The sequence below is a fragment of the Chaetura pelagica genome, unplaced genomic scaffold (assembly GCF_000747805.2).
Source record: "Chaetura pelagica isolate M959 unplaced genomic scaffold, ChaPel_1.0 scaffold90, whole genome shotgun sequence".
NCBI lineage: Eukaryota > Metazoa > Chordata > Aves > Apodiformes > Apodidae > Chaetura > Chaetura pelagica.
The window spans coordinates 8,120,978-8,136,219 of record NW_009953496.1 but is presented as its reverse complement, the minus strand read 5'-3'; the positions used below and the strand labels follow the sequence as shown (position 1 = coordinate 8,136,219).

General features: G+C 40.3%; 1 protein-coding gene across 1 annotated transcript in view; it reads right to left on the bottom strand.

Annotated features, from left to right (window-relative positions):
- Positions 1 to 8,970: 8,970 nt before the first annotated feature.
- The window catches only part of PDE7B (phosphodiesterase 7B), a 134,710-nt gene continuing 128,438 nt past the window's right edge, over positions 8,971 to 15,242 (bottom strand). Inside the window, exons 10-13 of the mRNA XM_009999230.1 lie at positions 14,263 to 14,407; positions 12,195 to 12,291; positions 9,913 to 9,993; positions 8,971 to 9,394 (exon numbers count right to left, since the gene is read on the bottom strand). Of these exons, the coding sequence (XP_009997532.1) occupies positions 9,177 to 9,394; positions 9,913 to 9,993; positions 12,195 to 12,291; positions 14,263 to 14,407 (541 nt within the window). The 3' untranslated portion in view covers positions 8,971 to 9,176. The remainder of the gene's footprint in view (positions 9,395 to 9,912; positions 9,994 to 12,194; positions 12,292 to 14,262; positions 14,408 to 15,242) is intronic.

Here is a 15,242-nt window from a genome sequence, read left to right as displayed (position 1 = left end):
TTTCCCAAAAAACCCAGCAACAGGTGCAGTTTCTTTTCAGGTACTTCTTATAGCTGATTAATTACCTTTTTTTCACAAAACTGAAGTAGTTTAGTTACTTTAAATTAAATGCTGTCCTTTCCCATCTAGCTCTCTAAAGGATTTGCAGTGATTTTCTTCTTGAGCTTTGAAGTAACATGAATCTTATGAAATTATTTCTGTTGTGCAGAGTTGTGGTAGGAGCAGTATTGGTGTCCTGGTTAGGCCCTAGTCTAGAACTAGAGTGCTCAAAAGTGTGACCACAGTGCCGATAACATCTTTAGCTAGCATTTAATGTGCAGTGTGACTGTTGGGTGGCAATAGTCAACATGCCAGATAATTTTCTTAGTGATTTATATTTCAAAACCTGCAAACATGTGGGCCCAAGTTGTGCAACTGCTCAGAAGGGAAATGAAGGCTGTTTGTAATGCAAGGTTGTATTGTTGATGTGCTTAGGTCTTGGGCAGGTGAAGGATTTGGCAAAAAACAGCTGGAGTCCAGACATTTTTCCTACATTCTTTCTTAAGCAAACATTAATGGTAGAATATTTAACTATGACTCTTTAAAACTGGGAAACTGAAAATGTCTTTAGAAAGAAATTAGGTTTCATACTGTTGTAAAATGTGCTTAATAAGAACTGCGGCAGGAATTGAAGCTGATCCGAGCCTTAGGAAAACGTTCCTTTTGAAATCAAAAAGGCAGTTCTTATTACAATAAATCCTCCATAGTTATAGCTAGACAGACAATAAAAAGGGGGTTTTAAGTAGCTCTTCCTCTGTCTGTTGTGCCCTTGCATGTGGGTGCTTGCTTCCACTTAATTCAGCACCTTCCTTAGTTGCAGTGAAGTCTCCTAGGCTCCTCTCATGGCAAGGTGACAGCAAAGCCTCACAAGAATGTTATTTACTTGCTGCATTCTCCAACTGAGCTGTGAGCTTCTTGCTATGGATCCCTTATATGAAATATCCTGTAGTCTCTGACCTTTCTCAGTTCCAGACCAATCCAAGGCATCTCAGAGAAGGAAGAATTTCTCCTCTCTTTTGGGAGCGAGGAGCAAGTCACTCTGCTCCTTAAAGAACGTAACATATGATTTGGAACATACTAAATAAACACTATACTTCCCCAAAGAAAATTACATTTGTCTTGATTGTGACTAGTTGGTGTCTTTGGGAAGCTGACTGTAACTAGGTCTGCACGGGGGGCTAGAGATCTAAGAAAATAAAAATGGGGGCTTGATAATCAATTTTAGTCTTTTCCAGACATGACTCCTGATACAGCAGGCATGGAGGAATGGGAGGATCAAGTGCAGACGGAAGCAGATTATGGAGCTTATCAAGGTTTCTTCACTTCAATCCACTAATATCTTCAGGTAGTATCATTTTTGTGTGTATTATCTTTGTATCTACAATTAAGGTAAATATAGGAAGTGTATCTGCTATGTTAAAACTTTTGTTCACATCGAAAGCACAGAGTGTGCCAATGTCAGCTGTTTTGAGTAGCTGAAGATACCTATCCAACATTACCACTGATTTATGTTTCTTTGTTTTAAGGTTTGTCTTTCCACTGGTAGCTTCAGGGAGCAGCATTGCTGAGGAAGGTTTCCCTTTAATGTTGGAGTGGGAGCAGGTAGCAGACACACATGTGCACGTGAGTTAGGCCTTGGTGCTGACAAAAGGCACTCCTATGCACACAGTGCAAATGGCCACTCCTTAATGTTTAATGCAGTAATGGCAGAACTGGTGATACTGTTTTGTTACAGAGGGGAAATGTGTTGTGCATAGGTACCACAGAAAGCAGTGCCAGCATCCCAGAAGTAGTCATATGCATGGAACTTCATCCCACCCAAACAATACATGTTAAACAAAGTAATTCCACTTGTGTTTTGGTCTCTCAGTTGATGATATGACCCTCCCCCCTTTCCCTTAGAGATTGAATTGAAAAATATTTATCCAGTGCAAAACATGAAAGATAGAAACAAGTGGTCTTTAGGACAATACTTCATCTTTCTTGTTGAATTTGTCTCTGAATGTACCTTATGTTCCAGTCCTTCCTATTTTCTTTGGATTTTGACTGGTTGAAGTGACTAGCCTGCTTCCAGATCTTGGTAGGTCCTGTTACAGAAATGAGGCTGGGCATCAAGTACATGTGTAGGTGTAGCTCCAGGTTTATTTTTTTTTTTTGGGTGGCTATATTTATTTCATAGATATGCTTATGTATGAGATAAGCTCATAAGAATCCTCTGCACGTACGAATGAAAACTCTGGCTTTCAAATGTTAACAGCTGCTGGCCTGCGTGAGTAGGTCATAGAAGTGTCATTCTAAACAAAAGGTTAATTTAAGTCTTAGGGTGTATTTTCTCAAAGATTATGATTCTAGTAATATTTGTAACTATGTTTTCTTGTTTTTCATATAACTGTTCAATCTTCTTTTAAGTTTTGCTATGTGATAAAAGCTTAATGTATTCTTCTAGCAGCAAGTTCCACATGTGTTGCTTTGCTTTACCTGTGTTTTGATTTAGGGAAAATAGAAGCTCTCATTCTGCCCAAATGTTCATTTTTTTTATAGGTGATAGTAACAAAACTACAGTCCTTCCTCCTGCTCTGTCCTTTCTGGAGGTTTTTAGTGATTCCAATTGCTTTTTGCGACCCTTCTTTCAACTTCCTACTCTTGTGCTTGCACTTTCTAGAGAGGGGTGATTAGTATGAAAGTTATGGCATAGAACTGATCTTCCTGTTTGTGTGAATTCTGGTACACCATTTTAGTTAAAACTTCTTATGACACTCAGATCCCCTTCCTAATCTATTACAACATATTTAGAGACCTGTAGAGTGTAGGACTCACCTCTTTTCTCCAAAGTCTTTTAACATAAAATTGTCTGACATGAAATTTATCTGCTCTTGTGATGCTCATTTCCTTGTGTGTTTAGGTCTACGTGGCCCTTCCCAGCTTTTAGGAAACAGTGCTGCTGGTAGCAAAATTAAATTGTTGTGGATGGATCTGTTTCATGATGTTTAGTAAAACTCTTCCAGAGACCGAAACTAGCCCAGAATACAGTAAGGTGATCCATTTGTTTTAGTGGCAGAACCAATATAAGCCTTTTCTTCTCTATTCTTTGATTGCATTTTCTGTCTGTCTACCCCTAAATATCTGCTTGAGACTGTACTGTCCACAGCATCACTGAAAGATCAAGAGGTATAGGAGTGGGAACATCATAAACCTATCTTGTTGCTAAAACCAGCACATTTTGGAACTATGCTCATGTTAGCTTGGAGAGGATTGGACTGTGTTGGACACTGGAGAGACCCTGCCTTCCTCACCTTCAGGGAAAAGATGTCTGTCACCTAAATAATTATTTGTCACACACATATTGTATTGCTTCTTTTCTTAATGAATAGTTCTATTTCCCAGATTCTCTACCCAAGCTGTAAAACCACAGTTAAAGTCTGTCCAGGACAAAAAAAAAAGGACATATGATTATTTTTTCTTTTGCTGTTAAGTTCAGTGATTCAGTTCAATACACTAGTCAACATGATGTGTTTTGAACCATTAAACATCAGCACCCATACAGATAATGCCTGTGCAGGGTAAGGATGTGTACTGACAGCTATTCTTGAAAGTAACACTGATGTCTCTGCTGGGGGAGATGTGAGTGGTTTTCCAATGCTGACTGTGTAAAACTTCTCCTGGAGGAACCATCACAATTCCACCCATATATTGGACAGATCTCCAACGGGTTCCAGTCTAGAATCCATTCTGCAATTCTGCTTGCATCTGAGGGACCCACAGAAACACGTTTTGTTATGATTCTGAAGGGTGTTTTGTTTATGAAAGTGCATTTAAAATATCGGCTAAATAACACTGAAACCAAACCTATTTCCAGCTCTTATATTCAGTTGTAGCAGTTGCTCTGCACGAACTATGTGTCATTACCAAAGACTTTGAGGTACAAGTAAACTCTGCCTTTGGAAATGTATCAAAGTCAAGAAGAGCCCCTGCAGAGGCAGCATCAGTGATGACAGGTATTTCTCACTTAGAAATACTCATTGGTGCAGAAAGTCAATATTGCCCTTATTTTCAGTTACACTTCACATGCCTCTATCATGTTGCATGTTGTCCACAACTGAGAAAGGAGAAAGCAGATTAGAACTGACCAATGACACTAAGCAGAACTAGTTACTTGTATTGAAACAATAATAACAGACAATTCCCTCTTCTTTACTTACACAGGGAAACATTCTCTCTGGCCTTTGAAAATCCTTCTACTATATAGTTAGAAGATCTGGAAATACTTTTCTTGCTGGTTACTTCTGTGGGCAAATTTAGAGAAAAGCTCTTCTCAGAAACAGTCCACTAGGAAGGAGATTATTTTGTTGGTATGGAGAGACAGGCAGTGGGAGGACAGACACAGCAGGATTTCTGCTGCCTTGCCAAACCAGTGTCTTCTGCAAACCAAGGAGATGCTTTCCATCAACTGGCCCTACCAAAGAACTTTCCACACTTCATTCTTCTTCTTTTTTCATTTTTTTTTATTAGTTGTCATTCTTTGACATGATGAATACTTACAGCAGTATGTTAAAAAAGATACAGTTAAATCTCTTGGCATCACTGCATAGCAGTCACAGCATTGTCACACAATCTAGTGCTTCCTTTCAGAATGATGCATATGGCATATATACGCACATACGGGGGCTGATTCTTGATCCCAGTGAAGCTGGTGGGACCAGTGTTTGGCCCATAGAGTTGTATAAGATATGTGAATATGTATATATAAAATGCTTTACAATTAACATGACATATACAATCTTGAATTCAAAGATAAGCAGAATATATTTTACATCCAAGTCAAACTTACGCTCTGCACTTAAAGTTTTATGTACCTAAAATATTGGTTGGATTATAGAAACAAACAATAGAAGAATAGTTTGTGCCAATCAAAGTAATTTGGATACATATTTGTGTTATGAAGCTTGCCTTGGGTTTCTTTGTTTTAGTGTGGCTTTTCTTTAGATTTGCAGGATCTTAATTCAAATTTAAGTATTGATTTTTGTGGGCCATGAGTGGGGGATGGTGGTGTCAGGAGGGCAATGGGAGTACTTAATGGACAATTCAGCTGAGTTACTTCAAATATAAGGCTGTAATTAATGACTGGTACTCCAACTGATATCTGAAAATAAAAGTATAACTACTTGCATGTTTCTCCTTTTCTAGGAGAGTCCATTTGGAAGGACTAGATATGCATTCTGACTCTGTTTTGTTGGAAACTTGTAACAGAAATTTCAATGGCAGATTGGCAAAGCTGGTGAGACAGCTGTGCAGTGTGAAATGGGTTTAACTCATGTCCTGTAGTAGTAGCCTTCTCACTGATTGTTTGGGGAGTCTTGGAGTTTCTTCATAAAAACCACGTTTATATAAAAATAATTTACTTGTTTTAGATTAGGTTAGATACAACTGCAGATCATGTGGGCTTTTTTTTTCTCCATAGATTCTACTTAATCTCAGCTACTCCTCTCTCTGTATTTCAAAGGAACACATTTTCAACAGTCCTTTTCTCCCCTTTTTGGTGGCTGGAACATTTGACCCTTCAAAATCTAAAGGTAGGTAAAAATCTTTTCTTAATTAAATGCATATGTATGCATTATTTTAACCAGCCTAAAAGTTTCACTTATCACCACTTTATGATTGTTATTATTGTTATTTATACAAACTTTGCCTCTCTGATGATATAAAATCTACATTTAAATAAACTAGGTTTTAATCAAATTAATTTTATTTGTGGGGCAAAAAAGTGTTTTAAGCTCCTGCTTCTTTCCTTATATGAAAAACTTATCTAAGTTTAAAAACTTATCTCAGTTTTAAAACTTCAATATGTTTTAGCTGCACTGGCCCAATAAGAAAAATAATTTCCAAGGGCTTTCTGTGAAGTGGCTAAAAGGGCTGGCAAGATAAAAATCTGCATCATCTGCATAGATGTTGTTCTATTCTGTGCATCTAGCATTCTGTTGGCATCCTGGCAATAAATCCCAGTACAGAAAAGTTCTCCAAACTAGATAATACCAAGTATATATCACAACCACATACACTGGGCACTGGTGCTGTTGGATTGGCTGTATCAGATCAGTTTTTCTTCTAAGAGAAATCAAATGCCTTACAGACCCCAGTGACTCTGGCTGCCAGGCATCTGCTGCCAGAGCCTGACTTGTCAGCATACTTTTGTCTAGGGCACCTGAGGCAAACTGGCCCAGAACCCATCTTGAGTAATGGGTTTGGCTCATGAGTATAGATGCATTTCTGGAGCCACCCTGAACCTATTTCAAGCATTGTTTCATTAGCCAAGATGAGTGGAATCACGCAAGTACGTTCAGTGCACCAAAAAACCCTACAAACTGTTCACTTTAAGAGCAGCTTTTTGAATTTGGTAAATTTTAACTTGGTAAGAGCAGACTTGTAAAGGACCTTGTAGGCTCTATTTACAGGAAAGGTCTTGGTTTTATTGTAACTGTAACAGACTTGACTTGTACCCAAGCTTGGAACTATCTTCTGGAAGCTCCTCAGATACAGCTCAACAATATATCTGTTGAGAGCTTTTTATGCTGCTGGACACTGGGTTGAAGTAAAATTCAGAATATAAAAAAAATAATTATTTGAACTAGATGGAAAATGGCTTAAATTTCTTGGTAAAGAGAAAAAACCAAGGGAAATTATATCCCTTCTTTTTTTTTTTTTTTTTTGTACTTTAGTGCTCCTAAGCAACACGTTACACTGCTCTTGTAATGTCCTAATAACTGTCCTGAATCTGTCAGAAGGAATGATACACCTAAAGAGCTGCAAAATGGTGATACTCCTGCCCCCACCATCAGGTGGTTAAAAAGACCTTTCTGTCCTGTAGTTAGAAATATTTTTTTTTCTACTACAACTCTCTCTCTTTACTCGTTCTTTCTAAAATGTAAGTCACATTTAGAAGAGTGAGGAAGAATATTTTCAACAACTTGTAGCTTACAGAAGAGCAGAGGAGAAAAACACTGTTCTCTGGATTCTTTGTGTCCTCATAGTGATTTCCACCTTCCTACTTCACTTGGGTTCAGTCTGTTTCTCTGAAGATACACATCCAATGAATTAGTAGAGTAAAACATTCTGTACTAAAACTTAAACTTTCTATTTTTCTGTTCACCTTACAATCATGAACACTTTGTCTAATCAACATTCCATGTAATTAAGAAAAACTCTATTATATCTCTCCTTGCACATTTATGATAAATACTATATTTCTCAAACACCAACTTAGATAGATCTTTTTTGTTGGCCTCTCCAAGGTATTCACACCTAACCATGTTCTTCTGGAAAACAGATACGCAGATTTAATGTACTGAGGGTTTACAACAACACTACAGTTTACCTGAATGCACTTAATTTTTCGGGGGGGCAAAGGTGCCATCTAGCAGTGCTTGGGAATACAATTTCATTGAAATGATAGAAGCTTAAGTAAAGGTTTCTAAAGGCTTGCTGAACTGAAGCTGTTCATGGCATAGAGAAGGCCATATATCTTTCACAAACATGAGACCGTAGAAAATTCCTCAGCTACTACTAAAGTCAAGAGGATTTTTCTTAACAGTCTGACTACAACACATTTTTTTCTTCTTTCGTTGAGCCTGATCTAAAAGTCAGTTTAATACTTGTTTTATTTCTTTTTTGGTGTGAAAATAAAAACACAAATGCAGTTCGATTATGGCTAAGGTGGGAACGTGGGGAAAAAAATAAGCTACACTGCAATATCACTCAAGAAAACAATTGGACTCCAGAGCTATTAGAATGTCGTGCTTTGTAGATCACTAAGCTATTTAATAAAAACTCACACTTGAATAAATGGTGCTTGGGTTGAACTGTTTAAATGTTTAAATGTTGTGTTGCTGTGGGTTTTGGTTTTTATTTTGTCAAACTTAAAACTTCAGGCTCTGTGAAGCATTTGCCTAGACCGAATGTGAAAGGTGCCATGGACTAATAACATGGACCCATATGGAATGTGTTTGAAGTTTTCAAGAAGTTATCCTGACAGACTTCATTCCTTTATGACCTTTGATACACCTTGGATAGTGGAAAGGCAGTTCAGAATCATGTCTTGTGATCATATGATTTTGGCAGCTATCAGAAGATGAAGGATGCTAAAAGTTAAGGCTTTTATCCACAAACAATGGTGTATATTAATAAACTCTATACCATATTTACAAATGCTTTCTCTTGTATTAAAACTAACAGTATTCTGTTCACAGTGCCAATGTTTTTACAGGTAGCAATCCCACAGTACTCCAGTATTTTGGCATGGGAATCAGTAGCGCTTTGTATTTACAGAAAATGTACATGTATGAATATAAACATGTTACTTGAAACAGTACTCAAAAGATAGAGCTGTTCGTGTTTCAAAGGCTTAGACTATACAACACTTTCCCTTACATTTGTGAGGGAATACTGTGCCTTGCAGTGAGAAGATGCCTGTCTTTTATCCAAAGTGGCATAAAAATGATTACCAAAATGAGCCTCGTTACGCTGGAGTTGGGTATATGGAGCATAACTTCAGTCCAAGGTTTCTAGATCTGTTGTTTAGTGCACAGAATACAAAAGTTAAAAAGGTTTCTGTTTTAGTTACTAAAATAACCAGACTCGCTGCGAGTGCTGTCTCCCTCGGTGCCCTCTGATGCTGAAGATGCTGGTGGTTCAATGCACAGCCCAGCTGCCAGCCTGGAAAGCCTGTGGTGCTCTGGGCCTATATACATATGTCACAGTATGACTCGTGGTAAACGAAGATCTAATCAAGAGTGCTTCCATCTCCCCTGTTCTCTCAGCAACCCTCCCTGCCTCAGAGCAGCCACGACCGGCCCGGCCTCAGCACACTGACAGGGGCTCTGCGTTCAGGCAGTTCATTAGCAGAAGTGACAAATGGCACTAGGCGTGTGCAGAATGAAGAGAGGGGAGACGAACGGGAAGGAGATCCAGAAAGGGACCCAGCAGAGCCGAGGGCCTGTTTGTGAGGACCCTTACAGCTTCTGCTTTGCTGTTCCTTCCCTTTCCACGATCTCAACGACAGGCTCCTGGCTCCTCGGGCTTTTGTTTGCTGCTGTGAGCAAGACAGAGATAGCAGTGCTATAAGGAAAAGAAGTGCAAAGCTGCCACTAAGGAGTCTCTTCTTCATTTAAAGTCTGTTCCTGGCTGCCAGTCACTTGACCTGAGTGGTCATTGCTCCTACTACTGCTGTGTTGCTTGTGGAGCAAACTCCTCCACTTGGCCTTGTTCCTCCTGAGATGGTTCAGCATGTTTGCAGACAGGGGGGTATCGCCTGTGAACTGGGCCCACCTCTCAAAGAGCGGCTCTACGATGTACGTCATGAACCCTGGGGAAACACACCAAGGGCAGCGGGTGAGGAACACATTCATTCCCTGAGTGCACTGCCCCATCAAGTGCCTTGAGAGAAAACAGGAACGTAACTGACAAAAACCCTGACGAGGGCTCTTTTTGAAAGGCACAGCTTTTCACCAGCACACATGACAAGATGTGGATCTGTGTGTGTTAACAGTAAAATCTGTGAGAGACAGCATCCCTCTCTGAGGAGGTTTCAGACCAGAAAGTAACTGGTGTGTGCTCACATGCGTTGGCTGCGATTCTCCTCCACAGACATTAGAATGACCCCTTTTTATCCCTGTGCAATGACTCACCTTTCTCTTGAACATTTGGCTTGGACAGGTTTCTTTTTGAACATTTTTATTTAGAATGTAAATAGTGACTCTTACGGTACTTACAGTTCTTACTAGTAAAACAACTAGATTGTGGGGAAAAAAAGAAAAAGTCTCTCTTTCAGCTTGTGCCATATTGAGATAAACACGGGGAGAAGAGAATGAAACCAACACTTACCAATCTGTATGCTTGGTATTGTATCCTTCTGCTGATTACAAAGGGGGCTAATTTCCAGTTCAAATTTTTGTTCCAGGTCACCTGCAAAGAGGGGGAAAATAAAAATTAAAAAAAATAAGAGAAAATAATTTGCTACCATTTGTATCTCTTCTCCATACCTATAACAGACTCTTACAGTGACTGAAACTGTGTGGATTTGAACACCTGGAATCTTGCACCAATGACAACCATGTTAAATGTCTAAATACCTTAATTTTCTGGACTTCTGTATGTATACCACAAAAAAATATCTCTATGGAAAGGTGACTTCTGAATGAACATTAAATCTAAGCACTTCAATGTTCTGTAGATCTTAGTTTTTAAAACAGATCCTCTCACATAAAAGATTTTTAGGGTATTTTAGTTCATTTACTGAATGACAAGTATCTGTCAACAAGAAAAAAGCAGAATATATATTTTAGAAGAAAGGCACCTCCATTAGTACTGTAGGGTGAGTGGCTACTCTATGATTTTGGAAATGGCTGTTAAAAGGCAGCGTGGTGGAGCCTGGCAGCCCACAGCTGTGTCTGCTCTAACAAGCTAATCAGAGCCAGAGCATGAGCTCGGGCAACATATGTTCATGTGTCAAGGGCTATGGAGTTCAAGTTATAAATGTGGAAAAAGATGAAATTAAAAGTTTGCCTTATTACAATGGTGTAGCTGGGTCTCAGGGCTATGCCTATACTGCTGCACTGAACTTGTATCACTAATTGCCTGGATGGTCCAGGAAGTCCCCAAAGAGTCACCTGCACAGAATTGACTTGAGACAGCATAGAAACTTTGCATGCCTTCCAGAAGGAAGATTAAACAAGGTACTAATTATGGTATTTACCTCATCTATAGTTAAAAATCAGAAAATGAAGAGCTATGGTTTTCAAATGTAAAACTTAGTGACAAAAAAAAAAAGCTTCAAGTCCCAGCATTTTGTGTGAGGGGATAGAGAGGTCTACAATAACATTTTAAAGTGATAATGCTATTTGAATACATGCTATTTAATATTGTTTTTTTATCACTTTTCAGGATTACACAGCCAGTAGTGTCAGCAAGACCTCACTTTCTGTATATTCTCCCACAGGAAGCATTCTTTTTCTCCCTGTTGCATTTCTAACTGTTTTCATATGCTTCGGTGTCCCCTGTCAGAGGCATATTTTAGATATTACACTAATAAGTCTTGGTTCCTGGGGAAAAAGGTTATATTTATAAGGGTTGAGTGCTGTCTTACTCAGCATGGTCCTTCAATACACAAAGGTGGGGTATCACAACAACCAGTGCCCTCATGAGTGGCTAAATAAACCTGCAGCTGGCAAGTTACTTATGTCACTTCAAAAGCATCAAAGTCAAAGACATTTCACCAGCTTAAGCTGACACTGGCTGAAAATTAACCTGATGACCTATTTGGCCTTGTTATGGATTAACTGTACTTGGTACCAGCTCAAATGTGCCTTAACTTTTGTAGTGCAGAATTCTAAATGAATTTAGAACTTCACTGTGTGCTCTCCCAGTGTCTGTACCACTTGCCTTCAGCTCTCGGGATGCTCCAAACAAAGAATTTAGCAGTGATTAAACTCTGCTGCACCCTGTCTTGTAGCACAGCATGACCTTGCCTATGCAGATAGAGCCAAGTGGTGTAATTATTATGTTTAAAAAAAAGCAACCCTGCCTGACTGCATTCTCTGCTGGGGTTTGAAAACATGTGCAATAGGTTCTAGCTGAGCTTTGGCTTGCCTGCTTTGGCCCTTTCAACAGTGTTAGAAGAGCTTGGTGTGCTGGGAACTGCGTTTGAACCCTTTCTTTGCATTTGTGCCCAAAAGAATGTGTCATATTTGGGAAGCAGGGAGGCTAAGGCTCCCGTCAGAGCTGCAGGAGGAGCGTGAAAAGCCAGACAGAATTCGGAGGGCAGCGGCAGAGTTTGGTGCAGTGTGGCCCTGGCACCATTCCAGCTCAGTTGAGCTAAGGGTGACTGGAGGGTTCTCAGAGAAGAATCCAGCCAGGAGGTCTCCAGCCAAATGCAAGCACTGAGGCAGAGCAGAGCCCTCCCTCCTGCCTGAGGCTGCTACCGGAGCAGCCAGGGCAAAGAAACACTCGCTGCTCTTCTGTCCCTTCGCACTTCTCAAACGAGGCAGAGCGTCTCTTCAACAGCTTGTTCTTGAGGGAGGTTTTAGGGCCCAAGGGCAGGCTGAATACTACCTCTGTCTCACCACATAAACGGCCTGGAGAGCCGAGGGGAAGGGGAGGGGGCTGACCTTGCCGGTAGAACTCCTCGCAGACCCGCTCGCTCCACTGCCTGCTCAGGTCCCAGAGCCGGCAGGGGTTGCAGATGTCAGCGCACTTGAGGGCGATCTGGAACCAAAGGGGAAAAGGACCCATGAGAAAAGAAGGTTCTGCCTAGCAGTGCTTCAGCAGTACATCTCCAGTCATGAAACTCCCAAGCCTCACCAGTGGTGCTGGAAAGGGTTAAGATCACCTTTTAGAGACTCAGCCTCACCCAAATATGCCTCCTGAGGAAAGAGCATCAGCCCTCTGCTTAACTGTAGTGAGAACAAGAGGAGGGCCAAATTCCAAGGCTGCAAAGTCTTTTTGGATATTCCTTGCAAGCGATAAGCTAACAAAAGCCTCAGGCTGGCTCCTGCTGACTGCCTGGCTCAGCATCCATGGCTGATGACAGAGAAGGGAAGAGCCAAGCTGGTGTATTTGGGCATAATTTCTCTGCGGTCTCAGGGAGCGACCTTGCATCTCACTTCAGTCACACTTCACCTTTTTGTTTACAAAGCTAAGCTCAGAACTTTCCACACCGTCTCAGCTTGGTTTCACTTAGTTAACTAGTACTTTTGAAGTGCTTTGCAGGGGAAGCAGTACAGGAGGGCAAGAGGTTTTTAAAATCAAGTAACTGCTTCAAAAAAGTAAACCATGTAACAGTCTGTCTGTCTCATTGCCTTGGAACAAGATGTCATGTGCCTTGTTTCTTCACAGACTGTACACAGCCAGCCTGACAGAGGTCAGAAAGGATGCTGGCATCCAGGAGGAAAACGTAAGAAATGTTTCCTGTATAAATTCAGGCCTGTAAACTGGAGGAGGAAAGCCTCTAAGTCACTTTTCCTTCTGAATTAAATTTATTAGCTTTAATGTTACTGTCTATTTAAAAGGACCTTTCAAACGTTCTTTAACTTATCCCAATCAATCAAGATTCCTTAATACTTTTACTTCCTTTTCTTCCACAACTAATCCACCAGATAAGTAAATCTCACCTTTTCTGTGCCCTAATTCCTATCTTCCGAGAAACGCTTAAGAACCTTTTTGCCATAGTTGAGGTTTGTAATCCCTCTGCCTTTGAATTCTGCACAACCTTCCTGCCTAATCTTGGCCAGAAATACAATAAGCCCATCACCCTGCCCTGCACAGCCCATGCAGGAATCTGACAGAAAGTGTGTTCGATGGAGGACAGGTGAGTAGATTCCTATATTTCCCATGCTGCTGGAAGGGGAAGAATTAGCAGATCAGTAGTTCTTTCCTTGCAACTCTCACCCTTCCTATAACCTTGAGAAAGTGGTAACATGTAGATATTTGTTTTATAAATGATGAGTTCTTAAACTCCTTTATGCATTTAAGAGCGAAATTAACGTCATTTCTCCAGAGAACCATGTACATGTAGCTACTTTAATCACAATAATGCTTTAATAGGCAGACATTTATTCTGAAGAGCCTGTTAATGACTGCAGCTTTGCTGGAAGAACCAATCTGAACCTATTTGGTTTTTAAATAAAGCATGGTTTCCTCATTAGCTGGGCAGAGCCATTAGAGAAGCACCTGCTGCCATGGCAACAGCTGCCTTTGCCGAGGCAGTTTCTGAACATCCATCACAGGAATGGGACTTGGGCACCTGATGCCAGGCTGTCTTGGAAAGAACACCAACAAGGGGGCCCTCCTGCACAGTACTAGGAAATAACACCAGTGAAGTGACATTTGCCAGAAAAGAGACTATAATTGAAGCATTACCTGGCAAGAGAAGCAGTGGTCTGGAAAGGAAATTAATAGCTTATCTTAATTTCTCAGCATTTGACACTCTCCTGTATCTGTCGCACTCACAGCTTTTAAACTCAAGGAAATTTCATAAGGAAATACCAGAGGCAACTTATTCTTGCCTGACAAGCCAGATGGCAGAATGAAAGTGTTCATGGTGATAGGTAAGGAGATGATGATGTCCAGACACACTGGACATATGCTATCATATGCTATTCTAACACACACTAGAGAATATTGTGACTTCAAAAGTGAATTAAAAAACAATAGTAGAAAAATATTTTTTAAAGTTACCTGAAGCATAAAATGTCTGTCTTGTGCATCCTCCAACCTCAAATCCTGATTGTCAAGGTGGGATTTCAAACGGATCAAAAACTCATTCTGCCTGTTGATGTCTGTTGCCAAGATGAGGGAGCCCAATTGCTGCTCAATGTCCTGGCTGCAATTAAAGAAAATAAGCCCCTTCAGTCAAAAAACCACTGAACATTCTCAAAACAACCTGCTACAGATCATAGCTAGCATAAAACTTCCTGTTTCTTTATGGATCCAGTCTGATCTGTTTGGTCAGTCTCTGCTGGGGTTTGCAGGGTACAACTGTTCTAGCCGCTGAAACGGGTTCAGGAGGAATAAAGGAGAAGAAAAATGCCTGTTGACATAGGTGGTTCTGAAAGCTTCTACAAAGTGCTACGAAAGTAAAAAAAAACCCAAACAGCAAAACAAAAGCATGATGCATCTAGAAAATCATATCTTGTTTCAGCTGCTCAGAGCTGGGTGGTGAATATTGCACTTCTGAAGTTGCCATTGAAGCTGTGAAGGACTGGACTGAGGTGCTTTAAAGGACAGCTGAAGCTGTTGGTCTGATGCAAGAGATTTCTGGAGGGATGTGGAGCTCATTGCTTACAGGTAACTTGTTTATATTTCTGGTACAGTCACCTGTGATTAAAACTTAGTATTGCAGGATGTTTATTGGCTTCATCTCCATTCCTCGGTGGGAGTAACACTGCACTAAACTAGCAGGTAAAAAATTAGCATTAACTTGGCCAGGGTGCTTATATTGCTGGATTGTTTGGGGTTTTTTTGCTTCACCTAAAAAGATGGTGAAGACTGACCCAGACCTCCTCAGTCAGGTGTGGAAGTCCTGAGCAGTCTTTATGCTACTCGACCAACTTCTTCTTTTTTCTATTTCATGCTTTTTAATCATTAAATCTTTCCACATTTGGTTGGTGCTATGTAAAATGAAAACTGCCAACAATGGATCTGAAAAGGTCCATTCC